This window comes from Rutilus rutilus (assembly GCF_951802725.1).
Source record: "Rutilus rutilus genome assembly, chromosome: 3".
NCBI lineage: Eukaryota > Metazoa > Chordata > Actinopteri > Cypriniformes > Leuciscidae > Rutilus > Rutilus rutilus.
The window spans coordinates 7,478,342-7,505,573 of NC_140211.1; the positions used below are offsets into that span (position 1 = coordinate 7,478,342).

At 38.5% G+C, this 27,232-nt stretch overlaps 2 protein-coding genes across 2 annotated transcripts in view; one reads left to right on the top strand and one right to left on the bottom strand.

Annotated features, from left to right (window-relative positions):
- Nucleotides 1-302: 302 nt before the first annotated feature.
- On the top strand, nucleotides 303-5,949 carry ino80b (INO80 complex subunit B). The gene is made up of 5 exons (XM_084404812.1): nucleotides 303-718; nucleotides 1,047-1,245; nucleotides 2,900-3,060; nucleotides 4,236-4,408; nucleotides 4,851-5,949. Exons 1-5 carry the CDS (start codon nucleotides 676-678, stop codon nucleotides 5,313-5,315), a joined length of 1,041 nt encoding a protein of 346 aa, XP_084260938.1. The 5' UTR covers nucleotides 303-675; the 3' UTR covers nucleotides 5,316-5,949.
- intu (inturned planar cell polarity protein) overlaps nucleotides 5,942-27,232 on the bottom strand; it is a 30,053-nt gene continuing 8,762 nt past the window's right edge. Inside the window, exons 4-16 of the mRNA XM_084404807.1 lie at nucleotides 25,890-26,087; nucleotides 21,499-21,617; nucleotides 20,280-20,369; nucleotides 19,041-19,118; nucleotides 18,697-18,880; nucleotides 16,392-16,445; nucleotides 16,132-16,194; nucleotides 13,369-13,575; nucleotides 11,247-11,753; nucleotides 9,844-9,938; nucleotides 8,743-8,932; nucleotides 7,441-7,580; nucleotides 5,942-6,502 (exon numbers count right to left, since the gene is read on the bottom strand). Of these exons, the coding sequence (XP_084260933.1) occupies nucleotides 6,391-6,502; nucleotides 7,441-7,580; nucleotides 8,743-8,932; nucleotides 9,844-9,938; nucleotides 11,247-11,753; nucleotides 13,369-13,575; nucleotides 16,132-16,194; nucleotides 16,392-16,445; nucleotides 18,697-18,880; nucleotides 19,041-19,118; nucleotides 20,280-20,369; nucleotides 21,499-21,617; nucleotides 25,890-26,087 (2,037 nt within the window). The 3' untranslated portion in view covers nucleotides 5,942-6,390. The remainder of the gene's footprint in view (nucleotides 6,503-7,440; nucleotides 7,581-8,742; nucleotides 8,933-9,843; nucleotides 9,939-11,246; nucleotides 11,754-13,368; nucleotides 13,576-16,131; nucleotides 16,195-16,391; nucleotides 16,446-18,696; nucleotides 18,881-19,040; nucleotides 19,119-20,279; nucleotides 20,370-21,498; nucleotides 21,618-25,889; nucleotides 26,088-27,232) is intronic.

A 27,232-nucleotide genomic window follows, 5' to 3' on the forward strand; every position in this document is an offset into this window, starting at 1 on the left:
AAAAAAATAAAAAGATTTTTCATTTTTGGGTGAACTATCCCTTTAAAAGCGCCAGTCCAAAATACCCACACTTGCGGTTTTTGCACTTGACCTCTTGTCTACTTTACTACTTTTATATTATGTATTTCTTTCCGAGTTTGGCCAAAGTGGCCAAGGCCGCATGAAGGTTAGGTATTTTGGACAGGCACAAACATTTTGCTCTTCCTTTGGGGAACAAAAACACCTGGTGATTGACACAAACGACTGTGATTGGCCCTGTCTAAGCAGCGCTGAGAAAAGTTACAGGTAACACACTATTTTTTACAGTCTATGGTAACACATGATGACCGCCATTGCTCATTAAACCGAAAACACACAACCAAGATTTAAAATATGAGAATTATGCTGCGTTCACACAAAAAAAACAAAATAAAAATAAAATAAAATCACACCTACTGTCCTGCAACATTTGTGACGAAATGTAGAAACAACCTAAGTAGCGGTGAGCGAGAGAACTACATTACCCACAATGCTTTGGCATTAGGAAGCACATTTGTAAACACAATGCTAGAATGCTAAGAGAGTTTGCACAGGAGTTAGTACATTTGCGTTAATCTGATGGAGGAATAGACCTATATATGTATTCAGTATGATAATTGTGGTGATTAGTTAAGGTCAAACTCACTTTACGTGTCCATGGGGAAAAGAAAAGACATGATTCACCCCAGATTTCTCGCTGGTAAGTCTCATTTAATGCTTTTGTAGAGGAGAGAGAATTATAAGCGAGTGTTCGTGTCTTCTTGGGTATTAAACGCATATTAATTAAAGGAATAGCTCACCCAAAAATGAAAATTATCCCATAATTTACTCATACACCTAGGATGGCTTGAGGGGGAGTAAATTATGGGATAATTTTCATTTTTGGGTGAGCTATTCCTTTAACATGCACGATAATGTAGACCTTACAGTTAAAGTAGAACACTGAGTGTATATTCATTCATTCCTGTGTTTTTCTAATCAACTGAATTGTCATGTAACTGTGTGCTTGGTTGATGTTTGTTCTTCAGGAACCGGGGATGATTATAACCTCCACAAGAAGAAACACAAAAAGCACAAGAAACACAAGAAGAAGCACCACCGAGATGATGGACACAGTTTCTCCTCTGAAGCTCTGGAGTCTCTGTCAGACTCCGGGATGCTGGTGCTCAAACCTCCTCAACTCAAACTCAAGATCAAACTTGGAGGTCAGACTCTAGGCACCAAGAGGTCAGTGCTTTTGCAGTGCAGAGACTTCTAAACATGAGCTTTTTGTATTGATCCCTTTGGGAAATGGTCTATTAGAATTTCTTCAGAATTGTTTTTAAAACGTTGCACATATTTTATCAAAACTGCTTTTGCTGAACAACCTGTTGCATGCAATCTAATGCATGCCTTCTGACCTTTTATTATAATAATTGTAAAAACGTTTATCTATTCGGGTCATGATACATAAATAAATCTTTCATCATTTTTTTTTTATAAAGTAAACATAAGAATTACTTTTATATTCTTATTAACATTTCAAGGTGAACATTTACTGAAATGAAGCAACTTGGGCTTACTTTATTATCTGTACATTATTTATTTTTTAGAAAAATCATGTTAAAACGAGAGCATCAAATAAGATGCAACATAAACTATATATTAACTCCTTTTGCGTTTCTTTAGACAACAAAATTAATGCAATTTTTTTTATCAGTTCATTTTGTTGCAGAATGTTTAAAAAAATAAATTGTTGCACATATTCTCAAATAGACAAAGCAAATATAAGTGATTAAATGTGCAACAGAAAGCATTCAAAGTGCACAACCTTTGCTTTTTGAAATTGTAACTTTAAATACATAAATACTTAAAATAGATTTATTGCGCAACAGGTTTTTAATTCACTTCATTCAAAATCCTTGTCTTGAAAACTTCACCTTAATTTTCAAAGAGAAACATGTGCAAATGTTGTTATTGCCATTTTCCTCATGCACATTTGAATGTTACAACTCAGCCAAACAGATGTTTGCTTTTGGTCGGCAACAAGAGGCTGAGACCTTAAAACATGAGCTTTTCTTATTTTTTACATCATTATAATATCAATATATTTACAGTACAACTGTACTCACGAGTGTCACTGTCTTACTGAACTCATGGAGTGATAACAGAACAAATGAATGCATATGCCTTTTCTTCTTTATATTGGTTTATTCTTGCTCTAAAAGCCCCCCAGTAGTCAATAATTGTATTCCTTAATACTCATCTTTGATCACCAAAATGACATATTTAAACGTTTTTTCCTTGAAAAAAAATTCTTCATGCCTTAAAATATCTTGAATGTAACTCGACACCCTTGCCTCATTTAGTATACGCGGTTCTATGAATATGCAAATGAGCCCCGCCTCCACTCACTCACTCAGCTCAGAGATCCACTGGTTGACGATCACACGTTGATCTGATTGGTTACAAGGTAGTTTGTGACGTCAGAAACACCAGCGATTTCAAAGCGTGTTTTTGAGACTGTCTTTGGTTCACTGCAGTTTTAAGGAGAAAGTACTCAGCAATGGTGTCGACTTATGAATTTACACATGGTTTGTCTTAAAGCAGATTAAAAATGCCACATAGACACATAAACAACATTAAAAGCTTGATTTTCACCACAGGGGGACTTTACTAGGGGGACTGAACAGTTCACCCCAAAATATGACACATAAATTATAGACAAAAAGCTTCTTTTGTATTTCACAAAGAATATTGGTATAGTTTGGAACAAAATATTGGAACAAAAGATCTGGGCTGGTGACCGAAAGTTTGCAGGTTCAAACCCTGTAAGAGGGGATTCATAAAGTGTGATGTTGTCTCTCTCTCTCTGTAACAAGTCAGTTCTGTGTTTCTGCAGTGTGCCCACGTTCACCGTGATCCCGGACTCTCTGCGCTCAGTGTCGTCTCTGAACGTAGAGACTGATGATGATGGCGATGATGATGATGATGAAGAGGACGACTCTGATGATGACGTGCCGTCAGAGGGAGTTCCTATAGAGCAGTACAGAGCCTGGCTGGGTGAGCGGGACACTCGAACACGCAGAACCTGGAGCCGAATATAGGGGAAACGAAGCCGTGTGAAAGGAGTAGCTCACTTTGAAATGAAAATTAGCCCATGATTTACTCGCCCTCAAGCCATCCTAGCTGTACATGACTTTCTTCTGTCAGACGAATACAATCTGAGTTATATTAAAAAAAGCTTCCAAGCTTTATAATGGCAGTGGATTGCAACCATCAGATTGAAGCTCATAAAAGTGCATCCATCCATCATGTAAGTCCTCCACACGACTCCTGTGGGATAATAAAGGCCTTCTGAAGCGAAACCATGAGTTTGTGTAAGAAAAATGTCCATATTTAAAACTTTATGAAGTAAAATAATTAGCTTCTGGCCAATTGAACATACGGTAAACAAGTGTAAAGCGCAACTTATGCGAGTAATGCGACGCAGTGCTGATATTTACGCTACGCACTGCGCTACTGCCGACGTCATAAGTTGCGCAAGTTGCGCTTTAGTAGACTGTGTATGGCCGTTAGGCCGGAAGTTCGAATTTTACTTTGTAACGTGTTAAATATGAAAATGTTTCTTACATATACAGCTAGCATGGCTTGAAGTTGAGTACTTCATGGGGTAATTTACATTTTAAAGTGAACTACTCCTAGACTGGGTAAACCCAGGCCAGGAACCAATCACAAACTGGCTTATCCACCTGGCGGGCTATTGGCGGGATTAACACGATGACGGTGTGATATGTAAATAGCCTATATGATAGCATACACTTTTAACCTCTCGACGATGCTCATTGGCGTCTTTAGTTTAGCAAACCAATCGCTCGAGCGCGTGTAAATACCTCACTTTCATGTTTTTTTTGCATAACCTGCAAAAATCGCTGGATGCCATCGCTGCTTCTGCAAACCGCTGATCAATGCTACAAACCAACGCGTTTGTTGACACGTTTCCTGCCTGGAGTTTTCGCTGCAAAGTACGTCACCCGGATCGCTGGTCTGATTGGTTGATGGACTATCCAATTGCGTACAGAGTCATTTGAGCTATGCCCGCTGATCACGCCTCTTGTGCAGTGGAAAACACAGAGCAGACTCTCCAGACTAATGTTCAGTCTTAAAAGATTGAGCTCGGTCTGGTGATAGCCAGACTAAACTACATGTTCATGAATGTGTGTGTGTGTGATACCCAGATGAGGACAGTAACCTGGACCCGTGTCCCCTGCCCGACATGGACACGGACTCGCTGCTGGGACGCCCGATGGACGAGGAGGAGCGATGGCTGGACGCGCTGGAGAAAGGAGAGCTGGATGATAATGGAGAGCTGAAGAAAGAGATCGACGAGTCTCTGCTGACGGCCAGACAGGTGCCGTAGAAACACACACATCTGACCGGTGGGACAGGGAACACACTCTTATACAACCTCAATACAGGGTTCCTGCACATTTCCCAGTTCAAGATTCCAGACTTAAATTTCCAGACCGTATTTAACATCTGATAAATTGCATAAAAAATTTGGATTTATCACAGTTTCCACAAAAATGGCTGGAGTAATGATGCTGAAAATACAGCTTTGATCACAGGAATAAATTACATTTTATATTATATTCACATAGAAAACAGTTATTTTAAATTGTAATAATATTTCAAATTTTTTCTGTATTTTTGATCAAATAAATGCAGCCTTGCTGAGCAGAAGAGACTTTCAAAAACAAAAACAAATCGTTACAAATGAATAGTTGTTGAAGAAACTTTACTGGTAACTTGAGTTATTTGAGTAATCTTGAGTTTGTCCTCTGTCTGAACAGAAAGCCCTCTTACACAAGCAGCAGATCCAGCCGTTACTGGAGCTTCCCATGGGATACAAAGAGAAGGAGCTGACGGCCGAGATGATGCAGAAGCGTGAGGAACGCGCTCGCAAAAGACGTCTTCAGGCGGCCAAGAAAGCAGAGGAGAACAAGAACCAGACCATCGAGAGACTGACCAAGACCAGCAAGGCCAAGATCAAGAGCATGCGGGAGCGCAAGTCCAAACAGGCCCAGGTGCCCATGGTGAGGTACAGCAGCAACGCTCAGGGCGCCGGCGTGTCCTATCCCGCCGGGATCCCCGTCCCGACCCCTTCAGCGCCGCCAGCGCCTCCTCCTGTCCCGGCGAGCTGCGGGGTGTCGGGATGCTCCAACCTGAGGAAGTACTCGTGTTCACAGACCGGGACGCCCCTGTGCAGCCTGGAGTGCTACAGGAGAAACCTCATTCTGCTGGAGGGAGTCGCGTAAACTCACCCCGTACAATAATGTTGAACAGTTGTTTGAAGAAAATCATGCTGAAGTTGTATTTATGTTGTGCATTCAAACCCAAATTGGTGAAACAGTAACACTTTACAGTCACTTTGTCAACGTTAGTTACGATGGACAACTTTTTACTGCAATTATTAATGTTAATTTATAAATGTCCTATTTGGTTCTTTCATAATACATTAACTTAAACTGTTTAAAATGTATTGGTACATGTAGAAATTAACATTAATACATTAAGTAGTTTTCATTGTTAATTTCGAATGCAAATTTAAAGTGTTTCAAATTTCTTCTTTTGTTATTTTTTATTTAATTCAATACTCAGAAATACTCAACTAAGAATTACAAACGATTTTCAGAGAAATTCATAAATCATGAGAATGAATTTCTGTGAAAATACTTTATAAAGCTACTTTGAATTGAGCTCAACCACACAAACGCGTTTTAATGTAAATCCTTAATATTGTGGAGATTGTTGCATTGAATTTGAGTGTAATAATGGTTAATAACAGGTTCGTTCTGAATGAAACGCACTATGTAACGTGTGTGAAGCTATTGTGGAAACGATCTGGTTTATTTTTGTACAAACACTGAAATAAAGAACACCTGACGGAAATCTGCTTTCATTTATTTGATAAATGATGCACATTTGTTGCATGTATTACAAAGTTTTAACTTATGAAGTTCCACACCTTAAATAAAAAAAATACAAAAACATTTCATATCACCAGTTCAGGAAAGGCTGTGGTCATAAACGCTGCCGAGAAAACCTCATCCCACTTGAAAAATGGCGTTTCTAGTGTTCGTGAGCCTGTAGCTTGTGAAATCCAGCATAGTTTGAGGTATTAAAGTTGTGCTTTTCACCATTTCGGATGCTTTAATCGTCCGTTGCTGCAGACGTTGCGTTTGCGTGTACTGAGCACAGAGTCCACAACAACACATGATTATCATCACAAGGACAGTTCTGTCTTCAGCATGAACCAGCAGTTTTCTGTCCTCGTTCACACACACACCTCACAATGCTCCTCTCCTGCTTTATGGTGGTGTGACGCCGGCGCTACACGGCCAGGCCGAAAGACAGCCGGAAGGCCATTTCCACGGGAGCTTCTGCCACGGAGTCATGGAAGCACACGTAAAACTCCTGAGGGACGGGTTCCAGAAGCATTCTCCTGCAGCGCAAACCAGAGATCCACAGTCAGAGCTGGAAACACACTCAAGCTGAATCACAGTGAGAGGAGGATCAGGGGAGGATGTGGTTCAAGTGCAAATGAAAGTGAATTCAAAATATTAATAAATGCTATAATGGTAATGGGCCATAAATGCTTGTTTATCATAACAACGAATGGAAAAAAAACCCTATTTATTTAGGAATAAATATAATGATGCAACTTCTAATAGAAGTTATTTGCATTTTGCAATCATGAAGATTAAAACGTCTCTGATAATTATTATTATTTTTACAGTTATATCCTCCTCAGTGTTTTCCTCACGGGATATCAATGCATTTAAAAATAAATACACATACACTGTAAATAGACTTACTTCAAATTGTAATTAATTATTAAAAAACTAAGTTAAATTAAAATAATAAAATAAACAAAAACTGTTTTGATTTTTTCATTTTAAAAGGAAATAATTTAGATTTTTAAATATACAACGGACAAATACTCAAAAATCAAATTAATTATTAAAATGTTGTTAAATTAAAATAGTTTTTTCACAAACAAAAATGTACAATTTTAATTATATATAGCATTAAATACACTACCGTTCAAAAGTCTGTCTCACAAGTCTAAATTTTTTTGATCAAAAATCAGTTAAAACAGTAATGTTGTAAAATACAAGATTGTACTTATGAGTTGAATGCACATGAACTTCACCACAAAGTCGAAATTACAAATGGGAAATTATTTGATTTAACAAACTGAACAAAAAACTTGATTCATCACTTTGTAGATTTAGAGTAAAAAGTTTTACATCGATACATTTGAACTGATCTTTTCGACTTCCCAACTTGTAAACACGAATTACCCAGGAGCACTTGAATACATTACACCTCCAATCTCAACCCACTGTCATAAGCTGCTGGAGGTCAGAGGTCACGTACCCTATAACCCAGTAGGTCATGGTGGGAGCTGGTTTCTTCTGATCCGTCCAGTTCTCAGGTTTGCACTGGAACAGAACTCCGTGTTCTTTGACTGGACCCAAACCTCGAGTGCTCTGGGGCCGCTCGGTCCCTCTGCGATCCTGAAACACATTCACATCAAACCCCTCCATATTACTATTTCAGTTCATTTATTCTTTCATTTCGAAAAAATAAAAGATACAAATAAAATAAAATGTAAAAATACAACATGTATGTTGCAACATACCGAAAGAAAAAAAACAATATCTATAAAGTATTATAACAATAATTTCAATATGTTGGAAAAGCAGCGGGATGAAGCAGAAGCGTATTATTTTTCCCACCCCTTATTTAACTCTAAATATAGAGCAGAGCGAATATATACTATAGCATAGAAATGACCAGCAATAACCCTGCGATAGCTTATTGATTCATATGTTTAAGATTATTTAACAGACTGGTTGGAATACAGAGGAATGCATAACAACCATTACAAATTATTTATTTTGGTAAATCAATTTAAATATATTTTATCTATACATTTTATATGTACTGTATATATAAGATGAAAAACTTAACTGGCAATGATACATGTAGTAATAAAATACAAAATTATTAAAACTAAAATTAAAATTAAAAATGAAATTATAAAAATGAAGGCAATGAAACTATAATAATATATAAATAAAACTTGTGCTTGTTATAAAAAAAAAAATTAAAAAAAAGAGTACGTTCTTTAGAAAATAGGTTTTAAAGGATTAACAACTGCAATTTATTTAACTGTACACATAAATATACAGACTTTTAAAATTGTAATTGGTTATAAAAAAATATTTAAATTTAAGAATAAAATAAATTAATGCAACTTTTACATTTTAAAAAAATAATTTAAAAAAATTGGGTTTGGCCTCGCTAAGATTATTAATGTTTTTGAAAGTCTCTCTGCTGAATTTCTGTGATCAAATACAGTAAAATTATGAAATATTCGTACAGTTTAAAACAGCTGTTTTCTATTTTATTATATTTTAACATGTAATTTATTCCTGCGATCAAAGCTGGATTTTCAGCATCATTACTCCAGTCTTCAGTGTCACATGACCCTTCAGAAATCATTCTGATATGATGATTTGATGTTTAAGAAACATTTCTGATTATTATCCACAGTTGGGTTTGCTAAATGTTAGATGTTTGTGTAAATAGTGATGCATTTGTTCATGCTCCTCTGATGACTAGAGCAGCGTTGCCTGAAACGGGGCAGAAGAGCTGCGGTGAAGAGCGCTGTACCCGTGTGGGGAGGCTCAGCGTGAAGGCCTGGCGTATAGACAGACAGCAGTGGTAGAAGTTGTGGATGAGCTGTGGGTGGATGGAGCCGCTCAGATGATGGACTTCTCTGTGTGTGGGAGCGATGAAGATGCCCTGCACCGTCTCCATCAGCACGTAGTGGAAGAGTGTGTTCTCAGCGCCCGCGGTCAGTCTGCCAACACACACACACACACACACACACGGACGTCTGAGCAGCATTCACATGACGTGAGGTCAAGTACAAAGTCATTTAGACATTAAAAGTGACTTACTCTACACTTGTTACAATCCTGCATGACATTTCTTAAATTAAATAAAAAAAATTAAAAACAAAAACAAGGCAAAAAAAACAGTCAGGGCTTCGATTAGGTCATTGATGTAGTAGAAATGTGAAATTATTTTAGAAGTTGGTGCCCTCTAGACTGAGAAAACCCAGAAAATGTATTTTTGGCTCATGTGGACGAAAGACAACAACTCCCAGAATGCACTTGCTTCGCTGCCCTACAAGGCCACTCCCAAGCCACGCCTCCCGGTTACAGAGGGCAGTATCGGAAGAAATGATACAGCTAGGCTACTAGTCGACTCGAAACTGAAAAGACGGCGTTTTATCGTGAGCTCCCCCTATAGGCGGGTTGAAGACATGCGGGACGAGCTCCTCCTACTGGCTGGAGTCTCTCGCCTCTGGACAAAAAAGCCTCTGATGCTAAATAAGGTCTGAGGTTTTTTTCCAGACACACAATTCAGAAATCTCTCGTCTCAGGGGGACATGAGGGAGGGAAAATAAAACCGGGTTTCTACTGATACAAAGCTTAATGCTAATCGGTGGAGTATCCCTTTAAGTAGCTTCTAGAAAAGTGCCTTAAACAAAAACATCAGAAAAAAAAATCTTGAGACAAAACAACTAACATATTTTAAGATATGTCACTGCAAGTTGCTTTCAGATAAAACGGTTCAAACATGCATTTTAGTCTGGGACTAGCTTAACTTAGCTTTAACCTGGGACTAGTTTAGCTTAAGCCTTGTCTGTGAAACCGTGGGTTTATGAGTATGAGAGTCGCTGAGACTAGATGGTGTTTAACTCACTTGAGAACATTGTGCATCTCCTCAGATTCCCTGTCAGTCAGACTCTTCTTCAGCGAGCCAAGGTAGAACGGGTTCGGGTGCTTCAACCGGGGAATCTGACGGAAAACACACACACACACACACACACACACACACACACAAATCACGTAAGGATTAGATTACAAAATATTATTGAAGTATTTTTGTTACTGAAAGGCACTTAAATCTGGAATGTAAAAGAAAAACTTAATAAAATAAAATAAAAAGTAACAAAATAATACAAATAAAATGATTATAGTTTGTGCTTGACTATACAAAATACTATAATGTAAAAGAAAAAGCCTAAACTAAAATAAACTAAACTATACACGTCAATAATTGAACACGAAAAAGCACTGGCCTGTTTTTATGGCAATAAATGTTGGGTTGATTTTTGATCCGACTCTTGTATAAATGTTCTATTCTGTCTTTCTCTTAGTCTTGAGGACTGACTATAAATGTGATGAAAGCTAGTTTCCATGCGTTTGCTTCAGCTTGTCTCTCTCGGTGAGAATTTATGAGCCGGAAAGCTTCGTCCAGTGTGTCTGTAAAATATGTGGCGTCAGCACAACTCAGATGGACGTGATTTATGACGGCAGTTCCTGATGCTGCTGTATAAGACGAGGTTCTGGCAGATACTCAAAAGATGTTCTCAATAACAGACGGGCCTGACCATAATTCATATGCAGTGAATACAGCAGTGCTGATATACACACTGACACCTCATCGGTGGCAAATATATATATATATATATATATATTTATTAAGGATGTACCGATATAAAAATTTTGGCTGAGACCGATAATTCTTTATATTTAAGAGCTGATATCTGATATATTGGCCAATAAATCTAAATCTGAATAATTTTTATATCATTTTTGAGAGCCTGACTACAAAAACAAGTCTCAACATTAAAGCCACGTCTCAAGCACACGATTATAGCGTTCTCATTATAAATTAATGTAGCCTATATGACAGACTTGCGCTGCACATGTTGCACTGAACTGTATTTTCCTTTTTTGAAGTGATTATATTTCAAGTAATTTAAATCCATCATGGTGAACTGAAGCGTCTCAGCTGGAGGAAATAATCCATTATTTATCGACTTTAATATATCGGCCAAATTTTCTTATCTGTCCGATAACGATAACATTAAAAATTAACATATATCGGTAGATATGGTGCCCGATATATCGTGCATCCCTAATTATATATATATAAAGTGGGCTTTATTTTATTTATGCAAATATAATTTATTATTATGTTTTGATAAATAATATAAAACATTGCTTGAACATGTTCGTGACAGTTTTGTGAGACTGACCTCTGTAATATGTAACATTAGTAAAACGGCACATAAACTGTAATTAATGTGAGACGAACACCTTGAAAAATCCTGCACTTCCCAAGCTGCCGTCGGATCCTCCTGAGCCGAAAGAGTCTCTGCGTGTCCCACTGGAGGCGTCCGGGGTGGCGTGAGGACTCAGACCTGAGGTGAAGGACGAGTCCGCGTGACCCTCGCTGCCGCTGTCAGACACACTCCTCTGAGGACTCGGCCTTCGCCCTCTTAGACTCGAGGACCCCGATCCCCCCTCCCCGAACAGACTTCGCCCGATCCCGCCCGGAGACGGGGGTTTGATCGCTGCTGTCAGACGGTTGAGGATCGGCGAGCTGCCGATGTCCCGCCCACCGGCCGGAAGGAACCAATCGGAGCAGGAGAGGCAGGGAGTGGGCGGGGCCGAGAGACGCTCCTCGATCGAGGCGTCCAGACTCTCCAGCTGAAGAAGTGTGGCTTTGACCTGGTCCACGTAAACGCAGTCGGGACCTGGAGATCCCAGAGCGGGACACGCACAGCCACCGGCCTCCAGCAACACACACTGCATGAAGTGCCTCTGGAAACACACGTCAGGGAAAACTGCTTTTATACATCGGGTATGCATCACATTTTCACTAATTCAGTGTTCAATTACTGCACTTAAACTATAGTTATCGAATGCACACTAGTGTTCAGTGAGATTGTTATTTTTCCCCCTGTAGTTTGATCACCAAAATGACATATTTAAACGTTTTTACCTTTGTGTCTTAAAATAGCTTGAATGTAACTCGACACCCTCGCCTCATTTAGTATACGCGGTTCTATGAATATGCAAATGAGCCCCGCCTCCACTCACTCAGCTCAGAGATCCACTCGTTGACGATCACACGTTGATCTGATTGGTTACAAGGTAGTTTGTGACGTCAGAAACACCAGCGATTTCAAAGCGTGTTTTTGAGACTGTCTTTGGTTCACTGCAGTTTTAAGGAGAAAATACTCAGCAATGGTGTCGACTTATGAATTTACTCATGATTTGTCTTAAAGCATATTAAAAACACCACTTAGACACATAAACAACATTAAAAGCTGGATTTTCACCACAGGGGGACTTTAAGACTTTTAAGGCCTGTTCACACCCAGAACCATAACAATAAAGATTTAGTTTTAAAAATTGTTCTAAGTCCACACAATACAGTGTCCACAACTATAACACAGAGAAACAATATCGCTGGAATCACTAGTAAGTTTCAGCCTTTGTTTCAGCTGATGAATGATAAAAACAGTAACAGTAAAACAGTAACACAGTAACACGTTACTGTGCGTTTTGGTGTCGGCGCTAATTTAGTTATCGTTATAGTTTACTTTTTAGATATCTTTCTTGGTATGAATGTCAATTTCACTTCTATAGCACCATTAAAGATGAGCAATGTGCTTTACAACAAAATAAATAAAAGGCACATTCACTAAACAAACTAAAATATAACAGTAAAATAACCTTATAAAATACAGTGCAAAGGTACTTCATCATAGATTAATGCCTGAACATTTATTCAGCAAGGATGCATTATATTGATCAAAAGTGACAATAAAGACTTAGAAAGAATAAATTATGTTCTTTTGAACTTTCTATGCATCAAAGTTTCCACAAAAATCTTGCAGACCCCAAACTTTTGAACAGTACTGTAAAAACTAATTGCATTTTGTGAATAAATCCACACACCAGCACTAGAAAATCAATCACGACTACTGATCTAGTAGCAGGTTTTGCTTTGAGTATGAAGTTGGCACATGCTGGCTTTGGTAATCAGCTGCACTACCGTTCAAGAGTTTAATGCCGGCAAGATCTTCTCATGTCTCTTCTGCTCACCAAGACTGCATTTATGTGATCAAAGATACAGTAAAATTGTGAAATATTATTAAATTTGAAAATAACTGTTTTCAATGTGAATATATAGTTAAACGCAATTTATTCCTGTGATCAAAGCTGGATTTTCAGCATCATTACTCCAGTCTTTAGAGTCACATGATCCTTCAGAAATCCTTCTAATATGATGATTTACTGCTAATGAAACATTTCTGATTATTATCGATGTTGAAAACAGTCGTGCTGCTTGTCAGGATTCTTGGATGAACAGAAAGTTGAAAAGAACAGTGTTTATTAGTAATCTGTAACACAGTCAGCGATCTCTCACCAGGCCCACTATGAGCATGAAGTGTCGTGCGTGTGGCTGGCAGTATCCGGGGCTGATCTGGGATCTGCGCTGTGGAAACACCTCTCTCCACACCACCAGCTGTCCCACGCGCTGCTCAGACGCCAGTGGGAGCAGACAGTAATGCTGACAGTACAAGCACACGTCCACAAGCTCTTCTTTAGGCAGGTGGTTCGCTATGAGATAACCCTGCCAGACAGAGGGAGAAATACAGACCTGAGTTCTGGACCTTCAGTGGTGGAACAATTATTGTGTCGATGAAAGACACAATCATCTGTGGCTACATTCAAGACTCAGCTAAAAACATATCTATTTTACATGTATTTTTGGATAATGTGACTATACGTGTCCTTATGTGATTGTAATGTGCGTGCGTGTGTGTAAATGTATTGTAATGTACAATGTAAAGCGACCTTGAGCTACGGAAAGGCGCTATATAAATAAAACTTCTTCTTCTTCTTTGGGATAACTCTGCTAACAAGCATCTCAGAAGTCTGTAGTGAAAAATAAAGAGTGTGTCTGAGTGTTTTATAACGCCTGCTGTATCATATTTGATATGCACATTTCTAAAGCCTGATCGCACACAATCTACTTCAGTCCTTCTGTCGTCTGATTGATAGTTCATAGTTTTTTAGCAAGTAAAAGGCCTTTTAGTGTAATCGTAAAAAGCTCTCCTATCAGCTCGTGGTCCATGTGTCTTTATGCTGTGAAATCTGCACTGACTTTTATCAAGTAGACTTAAAAATGACTTTTATATTGCTATTAATATTTCAAGATGAACACTTACTGGACTGAAGTTTACAGCTGAGGTTTACTTGATTATCCATACATCATTTTTTAGAAAATCATGTTGAAATGTGAGTCTCGAATATGATTCATCATCAGGCTTTTGAGGAAGGTTTATTTGTTCATCTCTCAATCATCATTGTATTGCATTGCCTTATATGTTTTACAACTACAGAGTTTTGATCATGAAACTAAGCATTTAAATATCATCTTACTATGACCTGTTATTGGCAGATATAGAGAGACGACTGATATTTATATGCATTCTATGCAAGTAGTCTGTTAAAAAGATATTAATAATTTACATTAAAGCTTTCAGAATCTCATCTTCCCTTTTGGCCATATAAATATCAGCATCTGCATCTAATCTCATATTCTTGCTCAGTTTGGGCCTCTGAATAAAACTGAGGTGTTTTTCAGCTCCTCAAGTATGAGCCAATCAAGCCTAATCTTTCAGGTAACACTTTACTTGAAGGGGTGTGCATAAGACTGACATGACACATGTCATAAATATGAAGGAGGTCTTATGCATGTTTATGACAACTGTCATTAAGTGTCATTCGCTCAATTATGACATTTTTTATGCAAATATGACATTGTGTGAGATGTCTTTGTTATGGCAACTTGACATTATTAAGACAACACAACCTGTCATAAATATGTCATAAACATGACATAGCAGATTAATTATCAAACTTAAGAAACCACTTAGGCTTTAGGGGTTAACATTTCATTAAACTGTCATGTGGTTGGTTTTGACATTGGCTGTCATGAAGCCATTATAACATTTTAATGACAAATTAAATTTGTACCACTGTACTTGAGGTCAAGAAAAACATTCATGACACAGTTATAATGGCTTCATGACAGCCAATGTCAAAACTAACCACCTGACAGTTTAATGAAATGCTAACCCATAAAGCTAAGTGGTTTCTGAAGTTTGATAATTCATCTGCTATGTCATGTTTATGACAATTTATGTTGTCTTGGTAATGTCAAGTTGTCATGACAAAGACACTGACTGGTTATGATGTATTGGTTTATGTCAAGTTGTCATAACAAAGACATCTCAAACAATGTCATATTTGCATTAAAAATGTCATAATTGAGCGAATGACACTTAATGACAGTTGTCATAAACATGCATAAGACCTCCTTCATATTTATGACATCTGCCATGTCATGATTATGAAGGTGTCATGTCAGTCTTATGCACACCCCTTCAAGTAAAGTGTTACCATCTTTCAAATCTGACACTCAACACAAAACACATGCATGCATTAACTTTTTTTACATTTATTTTAAATATTTTGTGTGTTAAGGGTTTAACAAACTATTCCATTTCCAAAAAAAAAAAAAAAAAGATTAGTTACTCGAAGCCTTTATGTATAATGCATTATAAAGCTATTAATAATGTACGTTATAATGCATTATATGTTTTCATAAATAATTGTAACCAAGTTAAAATTAATTATAAAATTAGCAGATTCCTTGTTACATCTGAAACTGGTTGTTTGTCATGTGTTGTATACTTTCTAAAGGTGTGTTCAGTGAATAGATAAGTGTTATGATGTATTATAACTGTGGTTACAATTATTAATGAGACCATGCAATGCATAGTTACTAATTACGTTTATAATGTAAAGTTTATAAAGTGTTGTCAAATTATATTTTCTGGCTATTATCACAGGGTTAAAGGAGCAACAGATGTAGACTTGATAACTTAAGCCTCTTCACATCATCATTCATAATTAAAAGAGTCTCTTCATCCGACAGCTGTGTTCACAAGAAGCGGCGCGTCACCCTTCTGTCAGACTGGTTTCAAATATGAACAAGACTCCTTTACAAGCATGACTCAATTTCAATTACCTACTGACAGCAGCAGTGTAACGCTTTCTACGTGTGACACTGAGTGACACCGACATGATAATATACGGCTTCAGGAGATTCAAGACTCACCTTGTAAAACAGACAGGAGCCCAAGATGACGTACAGACGCCTCATGCCGTAGAAATCCTCAGACTGACCAATGAGAGAACAGAGAAAGATTAGTGTATGCAACAGGCCACATCTTGCTACCAGTGGTATTTTATTATCACTATTATACTGTTATAGTTTTTTTTTATATTTTGAATTAGATTAGTCATGATAATATAACCATATTTCTGGAGTTATGACAATAAAAAGACCAGCTATCTGAGCGCAATAACTCCTCTTACCATGTCACCAAAGTCCGACGACTCAAAGTCTGAGAGGACAGTGTCCACTTCAACCTGGAGAAAGAGTCAAAACATAATGAAAACATGAGACCTTGTGTCATTTATTAATATCCTGCGTGAGGATGTTCACCCAAAAACATAAGAACATATGGATATGGAGTAAATGATGACAGAATTGTCATGTTTGTGTGAAATATTACTATTTAACTACTGTATGAGAAACATTATTTGAGACATTTAATTATAGCTCATGCATCAGCCATGTTCCCATCCACCTATTTTTGTGTCAATTTTGGGATATACCATTAAAAAAAACGCTGGATGGAAACACCAAGATGCACATCAATTCGAGAAATGCACATAAAAAACATATGCAACATTAAAGGTGCATTGCGCAACATTTCATGTTAAAAATACCCATTTTTCTAACCCATACATGCTTAAACAATTGCCTGATGGGCTGAATGAGCCCTTCTCTGATCACTGCGATTGCCTCTATAATCCTGTACAGTAAAATAAATAAGAGGGATTCGGGTCGGAATCGACTGGGCGTGACGTCATGCGCGTTCACGCTCACCTGGCTATGTCTGGCAGGTTTGTGTATTCGCCGCCATTATCCGCATCAGCGAAGACAACTCTAGCGACTTTTGCAAAAGTAGAAGATGGATTCAAAGAGACCGGCTTCTAGTTCATCCCAAACCCCAACGCAAACTCCACGTAACCGCGTGCACAACTCTGATTGCAGTTTCGCGTGTCGCCAGAAGGGGGCATAGTTCTGCAAAAACTCAGAGACTTGCGCAATGCACCTTTAATTGAGGCACATCATTTTAATATCTGATAAGAAGACATGCGCATAAACTATAATGGATACACGTTGATGTGTAACAACAAACTCGTGTTACTTTGCCTCAGGCAGTGGATGTGATTGGATAACTGGACTAACTAGCGGACTAATCATATCACAGCATCTCAAAGATTGGTTTGGTGGCTCTGAAACGCCTGAGCCAAAATCTGTCATCAGAATGATTTGGTTTAATTCCTCCCAGACGCACCTCACACGATTGCGTTCCCAAACACCAGCATCCCAACACAAGAGAACATGACAGAGTTTCCTGAGACGCATCTCACTTATGACGGAGGAATTCTTTCCAAATGTTTTATGGGCAAATGTTTTATGGGCAAATGTTTTATGCGATATTCCAGTTTCGTGCATAAGTTAAATTATGCGACTTTGAATGTAAACATAGCAATTGACTAGAAGGGGTGTAACGGTACATGCATTCGTCCCGAACCGTCACGGACTGGTGCATACAGTCAGACGACGAATACAGTCAGACACAGGCGATACACACTCCAGTCCAGAAGGGGGCGCGCGCAGTAATGCTTTTGCTAACAACCACAACAGGAAAAAAGGGCAGAAGAAGAAGAGATGATCTATGCACCAACCCAAAACAAGAGTCCAGATGGCACACAAGAGCTTGCTAGTAGCCTATACGCTGAGTTTCGATTCATTTTTGTGACGCCCTCCACAAACTTCACGGAAAGGAAACCGGGACGGCAGAAAGCGGCTTTATTTTACAAAAGCACAATGTTTTGTTTTTATTGTGAGTGTAAAGTGTTCACAAATATAAATAGACTATTTACAGTTTCGAATGATGTCTTACTTTTATCTGTATGACCATAAATGACGGAGCATTTTAAGTTGTTTCCGCTTTTATAATGAGACAAGTCATTTGGCATTGTGCAGATTTGTGTCGTGGAAGTCCAGTGATGAAATATGCGTGTCCTGGAAATGAGAAGCCGCTTCACTCGCTGTCTCCTCGTGGAAAGGTGAAGGAGACTCGGATGTAGACGGCACTTTTTTCTCCTTCTCGCTCATATTTCCGTGATTTCTTGAAAAAACGTTTGTGCATCCGCCATTGTCACCGCGTGTTAATGAACTCTCGCGCACAAAGAAAACTAATCTCTGCACAAGTTATTCTATTTATTTGGTACTTTTATAACACAAAAGATGCTTTTCAGTTTTGTTTGGTCAGATTGTGACCAAATACCAAATTCAGTTTTACCGCTTAGTGTTTAATACACTAAAAGAGGCTGTACTGTACAAACTAGGGGACTAAATGCCTCTAGGTGGCACAAACTGTTATTTGGACTTCTGTCTGTTCAAAATAAATGACAAGAAACCTAGCATTGGGGGTTTGTATCGAACTCGTATCGAACCGTGACCCCAAAACCGAGGTACGTACGGAACCTTGACTTCTGTGTACCGTTACACCCCTATTAACTAGTCATCTGGCAGTCATACCTTTATGTCAGCTGGTAAAGTGAGCCAGCGGACGGCTGGTAGACCGTCTAAGAAGAGGGTCCCTGAGATATCGGGGGTGGGCGGTCTGGAGCTGTCAATCAAGCGGGAGGGCTGGATGAGCTGCTGAAAGAAGAGGCAGAAGAAGTGATCCAGACGAGGAACGTTCTCCACCTCACAGAACCCGCTGAAGAGAGACAGAGTTCACAGACACAGCCTTTATACACTGATCGTCTGATAATATCAGATGATCAATCTACACTGAAAACATTTGGCGTAGGATTTCCATAATTCGCACTTTATGTACAGATACATAAAGCTCTCAAGAAATATATAGAAATACACACCTGTCAAGAGATCCGTACATGACCCTGAGCGTTCGGACGACTCCCTCGATCACAGTTTGCAGATACAACAGAGGAACCCTGCAGCACAAACACCAACTAAACCGAGAACTAAAGCAACAGAGACAGCTAACATTTCCCCCCGAAGAGAAAACTGAATGAAAATCAGCATTCAAAAACTGAGAGATAAACAAAAACTATGCTAAAACTAAGAAATAAGAGGTGGACAGGTGAAAAATACAATTAAACTAAACAATGTAGATACATTAAAATGTAATAAGTGCACTGGGAAGCAGAAGTGAACCTCTAACTACTGAACCAGGGAGCAGACTGAGAAACGTCCTGAAGGCCCTGATATACACTTTAAGCGAAATCGAAGAATGAACTGATGTCATTTCGAACAAAATCGGGCCAAAATGTAGTTTGTTTGGTGTTTGAACTACCTCTCAAACTACCATTAGGTGATTTAATGCAAAGTGGGTGTGGCTCTGAGGCTCCGCCTTCTTTGAGATGGAAATCTTCTCCGGTTCATTTCTCTGTTCAGTCTGTCATGAACACTGGAAAGTTGTGATTCTAAACACTGTTTTTCATGCTCAATACTATAAAGCTGCTGCTGTATAAAGTGCTGTATAAATAAACGTGACTGTAGAGCTGGTGCAAACATATCCACATCGCTATGATTAGATGCTTTCTTAACCGCTGCTTTTTAAAAAAATTTGTGCGTGTGTTTATTTCATTTTTGAGAGGAAAGCACGCAGCACATATTTACATATTCATCTATCAGGATGTTCACTAAAAGTATAATTGCAGCAACGGTATTTTAAACTTCTTTTTACCTCTAGGCGTAGTATGAAAAACAACTTCTTCGTGAGTATATTGGGGTCTTGAGAGACGTCATTCTTCAGTCATTTTTCATTTTGAAGCAGTAAACATCTAAATGTATCAACTGAATTCAGATAAACATCTGGGATTATGGATCCGGTTACTGAGATTATTATTTTTTTATTGAGAAAGCGAACTGTCGGCAAGTAGGATGAATTCAAGCATCATAAGATGAGCTGATTATAGAGATCAAACCCAATTACAATCACCAGAGTTATTATCTAGATTACAGATCCTCGTTTGCAGACGGGATGATTATAGAGGTTATCCTTCAGTTTGAGGAGCTGAGCTGATTATAATGACAGTTATTATAGTTATTATCTAGATTATAGGCGGGATGATGATGAAGATGAGAATTACCTGCTGGCAGGTACAGCGATGACCAGCAGATTGGATCCTTCCTTCCAGTAGCCCACATGAACCAACTGCTGCTTGAGCCACAGAGAGGAGCTGAGGCAGAAACAGAGGACATGTGACATGATATACGCCAATACAACTATAGTAAACGGCAAAAGACAGAGCGGGAATTAAAATGCACCGGTTAAGGCAAAAAGACTACACTACACTATATACTTCCCTCATACACTACTGTACAAAAGTTTGGGGGTCAGTAAGATTTTTTTTTAAAGAAATTAAAACTTTTATTCAGTAAGTGGAGAACACATTAAATTAATCAAAATGACAGTAAAGACATTTATAATGTTACAAAAAAGATTGTTCACTCTAAAAAATCCTGGGTTGTTTCAACCTGGCATCCTGGCCAAATCTGCCCCTTGGCCTCTGTCCATCATGGCCTCCTAATCATCCCCATACACTGATTGGCTTCATCACTGTCTCCTCTCCACCAGTAAGCTGGTGTGTGGTGGGCGTTCTGGCGCAATATGGCTGCCGTCGCACCATCCAAGTGGATGCTGCACATTGGTGGTGGTTGAGGAGATTCCCCCCTTCCATATGTAAAGCGCTTTGAGGTCTCAGAAAAAGCGCTATATAAATGTAACGAATTATTATTATTATTATTATTAACCAAGATTTGGGTCAAAATGGACAAACCCAACTGTTGGGTTAAAAAATGTAAAAAAAAAAAAAAAACATGTAACCCAACGGTTGGGTTTGTCCATATTTGACCCAAATTTGGGTTGAAACAACCATGTCTTTTTTTATTTATCATGCGCAGTAAATCGCGCACTTAGAGCTGTGTGTTATAGTTTTTCTGATAGCTAGATGGTGCCAGAGCATTACTATTAAAAAAAAGCATTTATTTAGCTGTCAACGAAAACTTGGTTTTAATTTTACTTACTGCCAATTGGACGTGTTTTAATGGGTTCTTCCCTATACGTTTTTCATAACTTGCAGTTTGTTTCCTTGATGTTTTAATTCCATTAGGCTGTAGAAAACTGGCAGTGCACCTTGCAACCTGAAAACCATTGTAATTATTACTCAAGTTTATGGAAACTTTGGGGTTTTTACGAATGCACTAGTTTTGCTTAGGGCCTCCAGAAGTGTAGGGTCGGCAATGCTTCTTTCAAAACACTTTTCATGGACGTCATCCACTGGCATCGACACGAGCCCGGCGTCTCACCTGACTATCTGTCCACCCGTGACGTTCTCCAGCATGTCACAGAGCGTCAGGAAAATCCCTCTCACCGCTTTCAGCTGGGCCGAAGCCTCGGACGCCGGATACTGGTACAGAATCTCCTGCTGTACGGAGGAAAGACGCTTCAGTTGGACAGGTTACGCTGACCCAAGCTCATTTTACTGCATTTATGCATGATCACACTGTGATATAAAGGCTTTTATGGACTTTATTGGAAACATAATTTGCTGAAATGGAGGGCAAAGGTGTCAGTAATGTCACAAAATAAGCTAAAAACCACTGCAAGGAAGTTACTCACTAAAAAGAGAAAGTCATTTTCAGTGAAATAAAATAAAATATACATAAGGATGAAAACCTTGACAAAATAAACAAAATGTTTGCTTTGGCAACAAACTGAAATGAAATATATTGATGTTGATGTACTAAAATTATAACTATTACTAAAATGGAAATTAAAAAAATAATGCTACAAATAAAAAAGCTTTAATCACTTCAGTCTTTGCATCCTCTTTAATGATATGAAAATGAAATGTTTAGTCCAACTGTTCATCACTAAAACTTCGACTATGTTATAAAAATAAGCAGGTTTTCTAATTAATCAACCTCTTTTTTTGTAAAAGCATAACCTAACTTATGAAATCAACACCCAATTTACTTCCCTAAAACTTGTTGCCACTCATCAGTGCATTTTAAAATATTCCCCGTCTTATTCTTCCAGTTCCCTTTTTATTTGCATTCTCTTTCTTAAAAAAAATGTCTTTAAACTCAATTCACATTGACTTTAAATTAGGAGTAGCTCGCAGCGCATAACTTTGCCAAAACCCGCATTTCCCCATGAGGAATGGCCATTCTTCTCATCCGTAAACTGAGGCAGTGTGAGATAGTTTGAGGTTTATCTGCAGGAGGGAATGAAGGGGAGGGACGATTCCTTTGTCATTTTGATTAGTATGCTGAACAGGAACACTTCAACCTGGCAACGCTTTCAGACCGCGTGCATTTGAGTTTGTGTGAGAAATGAAGTTCTTGAAACCACAAGCCTTCACCCTCGAGATGCACACACACACACACACACACACACACACACACACGTTATCTCTTCAGCGTATTCCTTACGCTCTAAAAGCTCAAGTCAGCGTTCAGAGGTGGTCGCTGTGGCCTGTGGTTTGGACAGCGCATAAAAACACACATTATAAACGCTCCGCGCTGCACTATCAATCACTGCAGACAGAAAGAGGTTTTTAAGTGAGTCGGATTGCAAACACGCTTCTCTCAGCGAAGATTTAACACCGTAAATCAACTACTCTAACCTATCAGCACCTGGAGGGACGCATTTACACAAGATGTGTGTGTGTGTGTGTGTGTGTGTATATATAGTAAATACACACACATATATATATAAAAATGTAATAATATGTATATACACACACACCTATGTAAACAAAAACTTTTATGCTAGATGCGATTAATCGATTTGACAGCACTAATATATATATTATTTTGTAACATTTGATTATATACATGTTCCCATTATTCTTGTAATACAGTAAAAATATTATAATATATTATGTTGTAAATTACAATGACATTCTTCGTAAAATCTGCATATTTCTTTGCTATAAATAATAATTATTTTTTATTTATATTTCACTCCAAAATCAAGACACATTTAAAAAAAATATATATATTTAGCAAAGATAATTAGGTTATTTATGCTGATTTTACAAAGAAAGTCGCTGTACTTTACAATATAATATTTTATAATATTATAATATAATATTTTTACTGTATTTCAAGAATACATACATATGTCCCAGTTCAGTAATGAAACGGAAATATGTTTAGTTGTTATGAAAATAATTGCACAGTGCATAAAACATCAATGGCCTCTCAAATATTCCTCACTTTTATATGCAAAATATAATTGTCTTATTTTTGTTTATTGTTTTTTTATTTAAATTTTGACCCAGACATATTCTTTGTGAAATTCCCCCTGCATTTCCGACAATCCTAACTTTTAATGCACATTTTGCTTCTCTTTATGAATTGAGCGATTCAAGTCTCTAAAAGGGAAAACTTTCCAAAGTCCTGACGAGTGGTTTTCCTTTCTGATGGGAACGTGGCGTCTCGCTGTGAATTATTCATCCGGGACGAAGGCGAGCTTTTCCCTCTCTTCTCCTGTTTCCTCACGTCACGCTGACGGCTATAAATACGAGCGGCTGTTAGCGGCACAGCAGAGCCATTCATGCTCGCTTCTGGCACCATTTAACAGGGGGAAACTCTTCTGGAAGGCGAAATCATGTTAACGGATTAAGCATTGAAAAAAATCCACACAGCTGTTTTAGCTTTTCCCAATTCTCACAAGCTGAAAATAATATTTGTAATGCAATCAATGGCTGGAAAGCCTCTGAACATTAGGGGCCCTATCATACACCCGCGCAATGCAGCGCCAAGCGTGACGCAAGTGTTTTTTGCTAGTTTCAGCCTGACGCAGTTATCATTTTCACGTCCTGTGCCACGTTGTTTAAATAGCAAATGCATTTGCGCCCATTTGTGCGCCCATGGCTAGTCTGAAAACGAGGTGTGTTTGTTCTGGCGCATTGACGGCGCGTTGCTATTTTGAGGCAACTGAAATAAACTGAGCCATTGACCAACTGAAACCTGGTCTAAAGTCAATGGTGCAATATTTTCTTTGTTATTTAAAGAGCGCATTAGTAATGTGCGCCTATAGGCGGGTCCACAGCGCGTGTACACTCTGCTTATTACACACACAGGGACGCACAGCAGCAGCAGCACATAAACATATTAAAAATAAAAGTATTACAATGTAAAAGATTATTATTGTGTACATAAAGATATGGTGGATTCCAGCTTGTCCCGTAGATGGTCAAGGGGGTCGCACACCGGATGAGAAGCGAAGCGCCACGCCACGTCGCGTCTAGGACAACTCGAGGAATCGCACACCGGACGCGCACTTTCTCAGTTTATGGCCACAGCAATATTGTTATGTTTAAGGACATTATGGAATTAAGATAATGCCTGTACTATGTTATGATTGTACTGTACAATAAAATACAATCGTTGCTAAGTTTGCAGTCTGAACACTTTACCTCAGAGCGTCCGTTAACTGAATGAATTGAGAATATCACCTGAAAATCCGATAACATCAGCAGTTTTCATCCACGCAGCTGATTTCTGTAAATTAATGTAAAACTAAATGTATATTGCAGCACAGGGTGAAGTCAGTATACATTAACTACGATTTGAGACAAATAAATGTAAATGTAATATAAAACTATGTAAATGGCGCTCTGTGGCGCGGCAGGATTTTGAACAAGGTCCTGAGCCGTAGCTGGGCGCCGCGGACAGACGCCGAATGGCGCCGCCGGTGTGTGTATACTCAGAGAATAATGTGTTCGAATTTTAAAGACGCGGCGCTGCGCTTCTCGTCCGGTGTGCGACCCACTTCAGAGTCTCATCTCACATTCCCTTTAAAAGCCAGTTGCGCTCATGCCATGACGGATTCGCTATTTACATGATGGAATTTGATAGCGGAAAACCTGAACACGTCTCCAGAGCACAAATGTGACCCTGGATCACAAAACCAGTCACATGTCGCACGGGTATATTTGTGGCAATAGCCAACAATACATTACATGGGTCAAAATTATAGATTTTTCTTTTATGCCAAAAATCATTAGGATATTAAGTCAAAATCATGTTCCATGAAGATATTTAGTAAATTTCCTACCATAAATATATAAAACATTTATTGTTGTGAGTGAATGCAGCACAATCGTGAACATAAATGGACAACTTTAAAGGAGATTTTCTCAATGTTTCGATTTTTTTGCACCCTCAGATTACAGATTTTCAATAGTTGTATCTCGACCAAATGAGCAAATGAACAAATCATACATCAATGGAAACCTTATTTATTCATCTTTCAGATGATATATAAATCTCAATTTAAAAAATTTACCCATGTGACTGGTTTTGTCGTCCAGGGTCACAAATGGATCTGCTCGTGCACGAGGTTAAAGCGCATGAGCAGATCCGTTTGTGCTCTGGAGACGTGTTCAGTTTTTCCGCTATCATGTAAATAGCGAATCCGTCATGGCGTGAGCGCAACTGGCTTTTAAAGGGAATGCGAGATGAGACTCTGATTGGTTTATTGCACGTAAAGCCCAAAACACACCCATTACTCATTAAGAGAATAGGGACAACACTTTTAGAGCATGCGCCGGGAGCGCCGACCATTTTTCCCGTCGTTAAACTAGCAAAAGTGGATTCGGACTCGCCCTAACTGCACTTGCACCCTGCACTGTAGACCATGTGCTTAGATCATTAAAATAGGGCCCTAAGCGGAACAGACTGACCTCCTCCTGCGGCGACTCAGAGTCCAGCTTGAGCGAGAGGTACATCACTATGTGCGGTACATGTGCGATGGACATCTGGAGCTCGACTGTGTCCTCGCCCCACAGCAGTCGGACCAGCTGACTGACCGGAGGAGACGGTTTGGGTCCCGAGTCCGGGCCGCTCCCGACGGGACACACCGTCTCCAGAGTTAACCTCACCTGAGAAACACAGAAAACAGAAAAAAAAACTGATGATAACATGAAAATACCAACTATACAATCTTACAGTCAAACCAAAGATTATTCAGACACCAGATACAATTTTACTAGTGGGTGCAGGACACTATAGTTCATTTATGTAAGTGAGGATAGCAAAATAAAGTAAACTGTGACATATTATACCCAAAAAGTCTTCATACAGTGGACTACCAGTAAAATTAATACAAAATTTGGGACCAAAAATGATTCAGACACTTTGGCCTGACCATGTTTTGCTTAAGAGTTTTTTCTTTAATTGCTAATGCGACCTTTTTACACCACAGACTGAACAAAATGAAGCATTGCTTGGTAATTGTTTGACCTAAATTGGAATTATCTCATTTTGTGCTTAAATTTAACAGCTGACAGCTATTCAACCTAATTAATTTGTGAGACAGTGAAATATCAACTGATTTGATAACTCTGAGTTCTTGTCATATTGTATTACCATTTTCGAAACTATAGCGAATAAACTGTGATAATGTGAGAAATGTTGAAGGTATCTGAATACATCTTAGCTGAGAAACCAGGACTCAGGACTTTTTTTTTTATTTCCTCAACTTATAAATTAAAGTTGGTCTGTGATAATAATTATATATATATATATATATATATATAAAAAAAAAATTCTATGAACTTAAAACTAATAATGTTTTTTACTTGTAGTCCAATCAGCTAGCATTTAAGATAAAGAGGACCTATTATGCTTTTTTACATTTTCAACTGTCTTTAGTATGTAATGTTGCTGTTTGAGCATGAAAAATGTTTCGGGAATGTACAAACAAAATTCCTGCCCAAGGAATATGCAATATAAAGGGGCGTGGCCTTGTTGAGTTAGTTAGTAGTGTGTTAACTCGTGGTTATGGCAAGGGGCGTGGCTTTTCCCAAACACGCTAAAAGCGATTGACCAATCACAACACACTGCTCCAACCGACCAATCAGAACACAGTGTGCTTTTCAGAAGGAGGAGCTTCATAGAGACAGGAACTAAACAGAGCGTTAATGACAGACTGGGAAGAGAGGAGCTGCAACAGTGGAGACTATGGGGAAAATTATGTGTTTTTTGAACATTCAAGCATGAAAACCTCATCTAGTAGAGCCCAAAA

Excerpts from the sequence above, each read along its gene's own strand:
- ino80b (XM_084404812.1), top strand. The coding sequence starts at position 676 with ATGGGGAAAAGAAAAGACATGATTCACCCCAGATTTCTCGCTG. Across the intron at positions 719-1,046 it reads TCACCCCAGATTTCTCGCTG|GAACCGGGGATGATTATAAC; the intron begins GTAAGTCTCATT and ends TTTGTTCTTCAG. Across the intron at positions 1,246-2,899 it reads CAGACTCTAGGCACCAAGAG|TGTGCCCACGTTCACCGTGA; the intron begins GTCAGTGCTTTT and ends GTGTTTCTGCAG.